Source organism: Bos grunniens, chromosome 4 (assembly GCF_055505025.1).
Source record: "Bos grunniens cultivar Pamir isolate PY7600 chromosome 4, Bosgru_T2T1.0, whole genome shotgun sequence".
NCBI classification, from domain to species: Eukaryota; Metazoa; Chordata; class Mammalia; order Artiodactyla; family Bovidae; genus Bos; species Bos grunniens.
The window spans coordinates 60,024,079-60,036,109 of NC_141168.1; the positions used below are offsets into that span (position 1 = coordinate 60,024,079).

At 40.4% G+C, this 12,031-nt stretch overlaps 1 protein-coding gene across 6 annotated transcripts in view; it reads right to left on the bottom strand.

Annotated features, from left to right (window-relative positions):
- Positions 1–12,031, bottom strand: part of ELMO1 (engulfment and cell motility 1) — a 585,897-nt gene that overhangs the window by 280,962 nt on the left and 292,904 nt on the right. For all 6 annotated transcript variants that reach the window (XM_086398481.1, XM_086398483.1, XM_086398480.1 and 3 more), the window contains one exon: positions 5,725–5,829. In XM_086398481.1, the coding sequence (XP_086254607.1) occupies positions 5,725–5,829 (105 nt within the window). The remainder of the gene's footprint in view (positions 1–5,724; positions 5,830–12,031) is intronic.

Genomic DNA, 12,031 nt, shown 5'->3' on the forward strand with positions numbered 1-12,031 from the left:
GAAGACAAGTATCACCATAAAGAATTACTTCCATCCTGAAATGACGTCTTTAGTTTAGCATTTTTCTCAGGTATTTTTTTCCAGTCCCAGTTCCTCCCCAGACCTGACCATTGTGTGTTGGGAATCCTTAGTTTCTTCCTCCTGCTTTGTGGCTAAATCTTGGCTCCCACAATAGCCAGTCTGAGTCTTGAACCAAAAGAAAACAAGTCATTTGGTCTCAGTGGTTTCCAGTGAATAATTAAATACAGCAAGAATATATGTTCTAAGACCCAAGGTTTTATTTCCAATGGAGTCACTAAGCTTCTTTCTTCCAAGGTACTAAGAATTGCCATTCCAGGGAGTGAAAGCAAAAGCAAGATGAAACCACACACGACACGCTCAGTTATCCGTCTCTGAGCGACAGCAGAATCACGGGAGTGAGCCAAGCCCCACCCTCCACCTCACACAGACAGCCTTGGGTGGGAGTGGGATGGGGGGCTCTGGGAATGAAGCATTTCCAGAAAAAAAAGCAATTATGCCCACAGTAAATAAGACTCAAAGTCTGAAATCATGCTATGTCTTCAGATTTTACTCTGGGCATAGTGGGATGCTCAGATTTGCAATTTCTCCTTGTGTTCTGTGCCCGTCCAAGTGTGGGTTAATTCAATTACGTCTGCTGCTTTCATTAATACATGGTTACCAAGTTTATTCAAACAATACATGAAAAACCAGACTGCCCATCAATAAATTCATGTTGCAAAAATATACCTTTACATGATTGTTAAGAGAACCAAAGACCATGATTCCCAGATGATAAAAACGAATTGATCACTGGCAAGAGACGATCGAAATAAAACTAAAGAAACTACTCAACTAGCAAGCAATCATTAAAATCCACTATGTGCCAGGTGCCAGAGGTAGAGTTGTGGGCCAGGGGTGGTTCCCAAAGTGTTCTGAACTGTGGTTAGAAAAATCTTTCTAGCAGCTAGCCTGGAAGGTGGGTTCAAAGAGTGCAGGCTTTAGCAGGGAGGTAATTAAGATAATATTGTAACAATCTACATGAATAGAAAAAAGGGAGAATAGATGAGAGGAAAAGAGAAAGTTTAGAATGGAGAACGCATAGAATGTGGTATCTATATAGGTTTGGGCTCACTGTCTATTAGAAACGAAGACCTGGACAGATGCCCCATGTACGTATAGGGTCTGGATGTCTCCAAAGGACTATCCCCTCACAGCGTGCAGATCTATTTCATCTATGACACCATTGTCCATCCACTCAAGCCAGTATTTCTCTCTTCCTTGGAGGGAATCAAATTTATCTCAGCTCCAAAATAATTCATTCAAACTGCTTCTCCCCAATGCCACGGCTACTACCCTCAATCAGGTGACCATCGTTTCTCTATAATTTCCCCAATTTCATTTTCACCACTAGTATCGATTTCTCACGTTTCTTTTCTGGCAGGAGAATGATTTTTCTAAAATCGACTCTCATTCTTTTTCCTTAAAATAGTGCAGAAATTCTTCACTGCCTTTGGGTTAAGGCCTAAACAACTTAATACTACATGAAGGATGCCTAACGAACCAGCCCACAATTATCTCCCAAGCCATGATCATATCTGCCACTCCCTGCCTTAACCATTCTGTGCTATTTGCGGTTCCTTAAATAAAGTGCACATCTTTATGCCTCTGTTTGCATATTTCCCTCCATTTAGAGTACTTTCTCACACCCTTTTCCCCTCACCTGATAACTAGTACTACCCAACAGGTCTAAGTGTTATGCCACTTCTTCCAGGAAGTCCTCCTTACCTGACGTCTATGTTTGTGATGCTCCTCTGTGTCCCCAGTATCACTCATACCCAATCAAAATCCAATGAGTGGCTTGGAAAGTGCTGGTATTTATCTCTTCCCCCAGCTCCCCATACTTGCCATCTGTAGACAGTAAAATCCTCAAGGACAGGACTCATGAGTGACTTGCTCCTTGGGGACTTGCTGTCTCCTCATTCACTGCAGGCTATTTGATAGTTACTCAGTAAACGCACGCAGCCTGAGTGCCTGAAAGGAAAGTGCTCCACAGACTGGGCCATGAGGATCATGCGCATTTGATAAGCAGAGAAACCCATCAGAGAGACTAAAACAGCCAAGGAGAGAACCAAGACAGACACCATAGGCTGCAGGCAAAAAAGGGAGAACCAGCCAATGGAAACAGTGTCCAGTGTCAATGGGAGGGCAAATGAGACAAAGGAGGAGGTGAGGGCTCTTCATGTAGCAGGAGAACAGTTTCTGGAAAGTGACGGGTGCCAAGTGTTGTAAAGTCAGGGGCAGGTGAGTTAGAACATGGCGCAAGGAGACAACAGGGAAAAACACACAGTGCTCGAGGGAAAACAGTAGCTGAAGGGTGGTGGAGTGTATCAAGGGCAAAGAAGGAACGGGTATGCGTGTGTGTGTACATTAGAATTCTTTTTAAAAACCTCAGCCATAAATCTGACTGGCAAAGTGAAAAGTGAGACTATATATTCAGGTAGAGAATACATGCTTACTGAATGAAAGATATAAATAATAAGTGAATAACTGCATTTAGATAGGAAATTTACCATAAAAAAACACAAATTTTATCAAAATGTAAACTTATTAAAAACCCAAGAGCCCACCTTTATATTTCAGAAGAGACCACTCAGCTCATAGACCAAAATCTATAATTAGCTGCTGAAATGACAATTTTCATTGTCTCTATTTTACTGCCAGTGGGACATCTGTTTTCATGTGTGTGCGTGTGTGCTGAGTTGTGTCTGACTCTTTGCAACCCCACAGACTGAAGCCACCAGGCTCTTCTGTCCATGGAATTTTCCAGGCAAGAATACTGGGGTGGGTTGCCATTTCCTACTCCAGAGAATCTTCCTGATTCAGGGATAAAACCTTGTCCTCCTGCATCTCCTACATTGGCAGGAGGATTTTTTACTACTGTGCTACCTGAGAAGCCTGCTTTCATAGTCGCTACAAAACTTCTTTGCAGGGACTTGGCTAGTGGCTCAGTGGATAAGAATTGGCCTGCCAATGCAGAGGATGTAGACTCGATCCCTAGTCTGGAAGACTCCACATGCCACAGAGCAACTAACCTCGTGCGCCACAGCTGTTGAGCCTGTGTTCTGGAACCCACAAGCAGCAACTACTGAAGCCAGGTGCCGCCAGAGCTGACACTCCACAAGAGAAGCCACCACAGTGAGAAGCCCGCATGCTGCAACCACAGAGTCGGCTCAGTCTCCACACTAGAGAGCCCGACCAAAGCAACAAAGACTCACTGCAGCCAAAAATATGTACATTAATAAATAAACATTTTAAAAAATCGAAAAACTTCCTTTGAAATGCCTCAGATTTTATATACGATCCTGTAATCCCTTTCATTCAGATAAATAGCTTTAGCTTTCCAAGTAGCAGTTAATGACCCCGAAGTCAGATAGGACACAGAAAAAACATCAAGGAAGGGACACTTTTTAGAAAACAACAGATAACTCAGTTATCGGAATGTCTAACCAGAAAGTAAAGTGCATGTGGATGAAAAGGGCCACACTTTCCTTTCAAACAGGATTTTCTTTTAAGTTCCTATCAGATATAAAGTTCTATCAGGTTGCTGTGGTATTAGTTTAACTTATGATGGTTTAGAGAACACATCGAAGAAAATGGGCTTAAAATATTATATTACTCTTCTTGAGACATATGTGCCTTATGCAATTAACAATACATTGAGCATCAATATTCTAATTTTAGAAACATTCATCCACAAACATGAATCAGTTAATGCTAAATTTAATTTCTAATAGGCTTCTTCTTTTCACACTCAACTCTCTAAGGCCATACTACATGGTATCTCAAAAATATTAATTTACTTACTGTGGGAGCAATTACATTCCTAGAAAAAAATCTGTGCAATAAATGTACGCACATATAAAACAAATTAAACTTTTTTGAAAAAACTATTTTCTTATGGAAAATTGTATTTCTGACCGAGTACCTGAGAAGTGCATAAAACTTTCAGAGAAATTCATAAAATCCTTCATATAATTAAATTATAAATAATGCTTCAATATAAGTCAAAGTTTGTCAAATTGCATATATAGAAAAACATAAAGTTAAAATGTTTGAAAAGACCCTGATGCTGGGAAAGATTGGAGGCAGGAGGAGAAGGGGACAACAGAGGATGAGATGGTTGGATGGCATCACCGACTCAATGGACATGAGTTTGAGTAAACTCCGGGAGTTGGTGATGGACAAGGAGACTTGGCATATTGCAGTCCATGGGATTGCAAAGAGTCAGACACAACTGAGCAACTGAACTGAACTGAACTGATAGTGCTTACAGGGAACTCAGATCTGGCATGGCTTTTTTTCAAAGGAGTCACTACTGGGTAGGATAAATTTTCATGGTGCAGACTGTCCCATGTTTTAGAGGGTTGTGGCTAGTAGAACCCCAATGGGCATGGTGACTACTAAAAAAGGAAAAAAAAGCCCACACATTTTCAAATGCTCCCTGGGGGAATAAAGCTCCCTAGTTTGGAGAAGAAACTGTAGCCCATTCAAAAGGAATGGCTCACATTTACATCACCAGGTAACAATAGTGAAAGGTCTTGAGCCCTGGTCTCCAGAAAGCCAGTGCTAAGAGGGATCCAACAGAGAAGGTCTGGAGTAAATGCTCATGTGCTAAGTCACTTCAGTTGTGTCCGACTCTCTGCCACCCTATGGACTATAGTCTGCCAGGCTTCTCTGTTCATGGGATTTTCCAGGCAAGAATACTGGAGTGGTCGCCATGCCCTTCTCCAGGCGATCTTCCCAACCCAGGGATCGAACCTACACCTCTTAACGTCTCCTGCATTGGCAGGCAGGTTCTTTTACCACTAGCGCCACCTGGGAAGCCCCATACAGGCTCATATCCTACTCCGATTTCAGCTTTAGCCTTCATGCATTAGGATTTTCATTCATTGACTATTTTCTAAGTTTATATCCAGTCATCACTTTAACCACTCACCAATGCCCTTGCCCATTTATTCATATCCTCCTCCATCTCAATCATAGATCTATATTCCTGCCCCAACTGTGGTCCTCTTTCTAGAGACTGGGGACAGAGGTCAACACAAATCCAGGGTCTCCAGTGGAGCAGCCTTGATGGGCAGACCTTCTCTATCACTGTCTCCATGCTCCAGTTCTTTCACACTCTGTCTTTCCTGCCGATGCAGAGCTGGGCACCTTCAACTTGCCTTCACCCCACCCACAAAGGAATCTGCTCTGGTAGCTGGTGTTTCACTGATCTGTTATGAAATGCAAGAAGGCATTTCATCTCCCTCCCCATCTCTCCCACACTTCTCTGTTTATCTTATTGTATCTACAGCATTAGATTGAACAGAGCAGTACTAGACAGAATCCTGAGACTCTTCTCAAGAAGTCAGAAAAGTCTTAAGAGATTTCCATTTCTCTTTGTTATTTAAGGATAAGAGATTTTGCCATAATCAAATAACTGAATTATATATTTTTCCAGTATCTAATATATGTTTAAAATGTCATCATGTGAAAAAAACCTAAAAGTTAAAAATCCCTACTTTGGTGTTCATTTCATTTAATTTTCATTTTTTACTTTACTAAATAACAGAAGCAAAACTCTGGGGCCACTCATCTAAAGGGTAATCCCTCTATATATACAAGTTGGAAATTCAAATTCAGCAGAAAACCTACAACAGTTGAAAGAGGCCACATGCTTACCCGGATGTAGGCATCCTGATGGTGCTTGGCGAAGTACAGCATGTTGTCCAGAGCTAACATCCCAGGAGGGGTCTGGGTAAAGTCCATGGCGGGGTTGACATGATTCTGTGGTTAAAACAAAAGGTTTGATCAGGTCAGTTCTTCAGTAGATTTCATCAACAACCACTAGAGGTCTGGTTTCCCTCCACAAGACCACAAAGTACCACAGGGCAAGCTCCAAATAATCAAGTAGGACATTTGCTGTCTCCATGTGAGCCTGTTGTGGTGGCGATGGGGGCTTCTTTCTACAAGTGCGTCAAAATCGGCTTCTAGACACAGGGTTGGGAGACTCAGCTGAAAATCGAAATATGGGATTATTCTTAGACATGTGACATTGCAAGAAAAGAAAATAATGCAAAAACAGTTATTTCTGGTGGTTGTGCTCTACTGGAACCAGTAGTATTTGGGAAGAAAGACCTGGGATAAAGCTGTATGTCTGCCATTTACCTTTCTGCACCTTAACTTCCTCATCCTCATGAGTGAGGGTAAAGTATGGTCACACCAGTCCATGGTGTTTGTGAACTGTCCAGACTTATAGGTCTCTGCAGACACATGACTATAAAATTCAGATGTTCACAGGATCCTAACATCTCCCTACTTCCAGGGAGTGCTCTGGCCTTGTCACCCACACAGTGTCAAGAACCACACAAAAAAACAAAACACAATAGTTATAAATATGCCCAATAAATTGTCCATATGCTCAAGATTATTCAGTAAACACCACCAGAGACTCCTAGTCAGGGCAGTAAACCACTTTCCACAGCCAACTGTCGAAAACAATTACCAACATCTGTCTTGAAAATTCAGATCTAAATGGCTAATGATTTGGGGGGCTTTCCAGGTGGCACCAGTGGTAGAGGACCTGCCCACCAATGCAGGAGATGTAAGTGTTGAGGGTTCCATCCCTGGGCTGGAAAGATACCCTGCAGGAGGGCATGGCAACCCACTCCAATATTCTTGCCTGGAGAATTCCATGGAGAGAGGAGCCTGGGAGGCTATGGTCCATAGAGTCCCACAAAGTCAGATACGACGAAAGCAACTTAGCCCACACGCAAATGATTTGAGGGAAGTCATTTTTCTGCTAAAGAGATTGAAAAGAAATGCTGAAGAGATATTCAAGAAACTACTCTTTCCTCATAATCTAGGTAATTTGTATGAAAGAATATATTTTATTTTGTTCCTGAATACTTCTTAATAAACAGTCTGACCCTCTGATATGCCAGAGAAATTTTGGTCAACGGTAATTTTTTTTACTTTACATACAGGAAGAATTTTTTGTTCACTTGCTCAAACAACCCACACTTTTTTACCTCCTTCAAGAATACACAGAAGTTATCTTTTGCATGCTGATTTGACATTGTTTTATGAGCTAATAACATGTAAAATTATAGGACAGTGGCTTCCTACTGGCCACAGTTCCGCAATTTCCAGAAACCTCTGTCCATATCTGTAAAGCAATCTGGGCCCATGTACTGACTTCAATATTTTGTTTTAGCACTTTAACCTGATTTGTTTGTTAAGATGTTGAAAAATTTTTTAAATACCGAAGTACTACTAGTTAGGATAAGAAAGATATATTTCATAAAATAAATAAAATTGTAACAAAAATGAAAATCATTGAGCACATCAAGTGCAGTGAGATTCAGCCTTAATCTGATACTCACTGGTGTATGAGAGTCAGACCTGTATTCAAAAGTGAGGGGGTGGGTGAAGCAAAATGCTGAAAATAAATGATCAAAGATGTAGACTAAAAAGTAACTTGCAGTGAAAATCTTGTAATATTTTCAGTCCTTTAGAAGAGAATGGTAGAAGTGCCCTCATTATGTGTACATTTTTATTTTGACTTGAATGTATTCGATTTTCATGAACACAGCTAACATAAAAATGTTACTATCTGTTGAATACTCTTCAGGGCTAGCACTAGTTTGGGTTTCACTAGGGTTCTCTCATCTAATAAATAGGTGGTGGGCACTATTGTTATCCTCATTTTATTAATTTTTAATAATACAATGCTGTTTTATTTTTGTTTAATTCTGGAGTAGAATACTCCAAAATTCATCTCATATTTTTTCTTAGGTGTACATTTTATTGAAGTACAGTTGATTTACATTATATTAATTTCAACATTTAAAGTTATTACAAAATATTGGCTATATTCCCTGTGCTTTACAATATGTCCTTGTATATTTTATTTTATCCATAGTGGTTTGTATCTTTTAATCCCATACTCCAATTCTGCCCCTCGCTGCTTCACTCTCCCCACTAGTAACCATCAGTTTGTTCTCTATATCTGTGAGTCTTTTTCTATCTTGTTGTAGTCATTCGTCTTATTTTTCAGATTACACACATAAGTGATAGCATACAGTATTTGTCTCTCTCCATCTGACTAATGTCATATCCTCCAGGTCCATCCGTGTTGTTAAAAAATGGTGAATTTTTTTTTTTTATAGCTGAGTAGAAATCCATTGTATGGATGGATGTGTGTGTGTGTGTGTGTGTGTACACACATATATCTACATCTATGTCACACCTTCTTTACCCATTTGTTTGTGGCTGGACACTTTGGTTATTTTCATATCTTGGCTATGCTGCTATGAACACTGGGATACATGTATTTTTTTGAATTAGCATTTCAGTTTTCTTTGAATATATACCCAGGAATGGAATTGCTGGGTTATATGGTAGTTCTAGTTTTAGTTTTTTGAGGAAGCACCATACTGTTTTCCATAGTGGCTGCACGAATTTTATTGATGAGGAAACTACAGCTCAGATGAGATAAGAATCTTGCCCAGGAACTTGCAACTTGAACTTGGAAGTGCAGGCAAGGTCTTGCTTGGACAACAAGTTTCCACATGCTTTTGCTCCTACTTTTTTCCTTTATATGTTGAATGCATTTATTTTGGTACTGCTAGCCATTTATACTTTATATAGCCTGAGAAAAGCTTGAGAAAAAAGTAGGCTAATCAATATTAGCTGCTACACAGCATGGTCGGGCCAACAAAGGAGAGTGTGCCAAATAAAAGAGAAAAACATGACATTTACTTCAGACTTATTTCTAGTGTTGGTCTATGAATCTATTCCAAAAATAAGTATATGGAAAGACAATCATCTGAAAAAGAAATTAGTTTCTCTGAATCTAGTTTGAACAACCCTCCAAAGCTATGTGTTAGTGAAGCTGACCAAAAAGAAGGCCCTGTGGGTCAAGGGTCATCAGTCTTGTTTGAACAGTGCTCCTAGGACCCTCTAGAAACCTATTTCAGTCAATTATACACTTCCTTAGGCACACAATGGGGGTATCAAATAGGGCACTGCTGCTTTCAAAGGTCTTACAGTAAAGAAAAAGTATATTTTTATAGCTCTTTTAAAGATTCATGTGGCTATTTAGCAAACAGTCCCAATAAAATAATGCCTGCTATCTGTTACGTGTTATATAAACCACCTTGAAGATGTTAACTCTTAATCCTCATAAAATTCCCACAGAGCGGGTCTTATTATTTTCCTCCATTGATGGTAGAAAACTGAGGCACTGAGCATCTGGATAGCTTGCAGAGTTTTAGAGCCAGAAGGTGGCAGAACCAGAATCTGAACTAAGGTCACAGGCTTTAAACCAGGATTTTAGTGTCACGTAGCTGTTCAACCAGACACCTTTGGAAATTTTACAAAGATGTCCAATGCAGGTTCTCAGTCGTTGTAGTTTTCCCCAGTCAACGCTTTGTTCAGGCAAAGTGGGCCTGTGATCTATCCTTTTCAATAAAAGCTCTAATTTCTCCATCCCTTCCAGACATAACAGACCAGAGTCTCTCTCATGTTCAATAAACCAGGTCTTATTGTCTCCAAAAAATAGGCTCTTATTAAACCAAAGTCAATTAGAAAATTGCCTTTGATTTTCTATGACTTGCTCTAAATTATGAAGCGTCACTGCATTTTAGATTAAAAAATAACTTGCCTTGTGAGTGAACGATAGTCTGGTTTTTTTCTGTCTCTGTCTTTTTAACTCATTTTTCCAGCCTCTCTCTCCTTGAAATGATTGTTTCCTCTTTCTCTTTTGGTTTTAACAGCCAGTGAAATTATTTTACAAGCATAGATTCTGATAATGGAAAAAGTATAAGAATTACTTGCCAAGACATTTGAGAGCTCTCTATACTGTGACGAAAATAATCTGAGAACCCAGCAAGGCCAATAGTTCCCCTATTCCTTCCTTATTTATGAGATGCTCTAGATACAGATTTATTTTCTTTTCTTGTTCCATGTTATTTTTTTCCCACCTGTCTTGAAATGGAAGCTGCAAGTGCTTTGATAAATGACTTGAAAATTTCCCTTGTTTTACTGCAAAGCCTGTGTACCTCTGTACATCCTCCTGAAATGCCATTTGTTAGAGCCTGTAGAAGTGCTGCTCCCTGAATCACATCAGACAGCTCTAAGCCTCTGTAGAAAGGGGGAGCAGCCACTTGCATTTCCAAGGCACCAAAAATTTTCACTTTGGGAAAATGGTACCAACCAACTGAAGATAGCATGATTTATTTTATAGCGAGCACCCTACGTACGGTTTGTGTTTAGTGTTCCTAGAGATCTGTTTCTCTTCTATTATCCTCATGCCAGTTTTTTAAGTTGAATTGTTTCAATCACACATCCAAGGTCTAAGACAGAGAATCTTTAAATATGTTCCAGGCCCAAATCACTGGAGGTCACTGGAGAGTTGTGGACTTCAAATATAAGCTAGGCTGGTCATCTGATTTTGTAGTTAAGAAAACTAAGCACCTGGTGAACACTGGTGCTCCAACTTAAGCAGGAATCCAAGCCAAATCTCCTGAAGGCTCTGCTGAAGCACCAATTGCTGGCCCTTCTGATTCAGGAGGGCTGGAGTGAGGTCCAAGGATCTGCATCTCTAACAAGTTCCCAAGTGACACAGATGCTGCCGGTTGGGGACCACAATTTGAGACCTACTGATGACTGCAATGACTCATCTCAAATAACACAAGTAATATCAAAGTAAGATCTGGAATCCATATCCACTCATCCCCTGAGTCCCATGCAGCTTCTCTAAGCATCCCTGAGTCCCATGATCCCCTGAGTATCATGCTTTAAACTGACTGGTTCCAGGGTGTGATGCATTATAAATATACTTGTTGTTTATCTGCTTTGTGCTTTGGCCTCTTATTCAGAAAACAGAAATTTCCTTTTTCAGAAAAAGGAATTATAATTTAGAAGCCTCTCACTTCTATTTCTCAAATTTCGGACGAAAATAATATATATTAGTACCTCCACGGGGAAGGTAGGAACCTGTAATCAGTCAATATTTTTTACTCCTGAATGCTTCCTGGTTGGGGAAGCAGTGCTGGCACGAGCCTGAATGATTTTTAAATGATCTGTGTTTTTCAATTACCAATGCCATGCTAGTCCTTCATTAGTGTGGATAATAAAGAGATGATTACAATAATGCCTGCCAGATGGCATATCGCAGAGAAAGCCTTTGAGGATTTAGGAGTTAATATTTGTGCTATATGAGTGCCTACATTTGCTGAACAAATATAGCATTAAAAGCAACCTTTAAAACAAATCACATTGAGTGAATATTCATTCAGTCTAGGAAAAGCCCCATCAAGGCTATTTCTTGAGGCTGGTAAATTAAGGTCATGTTCTCCAAGGGGAAGCAGGTTTTGATGGTTGCAAAAGATCACGTGGGAGTTGTGCCAAACTGTGCATTCCTTCCACTCCTTGCCTCCCAACCCAGGAGAAAGGGTATGTGGGCATTTCAACAGGTTCCTACAACAGCACTTATCCACCTTGGATGCCCCCGAAAATCCCCTTTGGAGCTTTGAAAAATTCTGATGTCCAGGCTCTACCCAAAATCTGCTAAGTGGAAACCAAGCAACTGGATTTCTGAAGCTCCAATGTCCAGCCAAGATTGAGAACACTTTCCCAAATCATTGGGTCTCAAATTTGAGCATGATCAGAATCTAATAGAGCGTCTGTTCAGTTAGATTGCTGGGCACCACCTCCAGAGTTTCTGGTTGAGGCCTGAGAATCTGCATTAATACATGTTTCCAGGGGTTACTGATGGTCTCTGGACCATACTTTGAGAACCTCTGCTCTAAAGCCACAGTAACCCAATGCAAGAGAGTTCTAGGGACCTATACGCACCAACTGATGGAGTTGGAACCTTGATTCCCTGTATCAAAGTGTTTGGTTTGGCAGGGACTTTTATAGTGATGTCTGCTTTAGGGAGGACATGCACTCTTCAAATTGATACAGGCTCAGCACTCTCTCA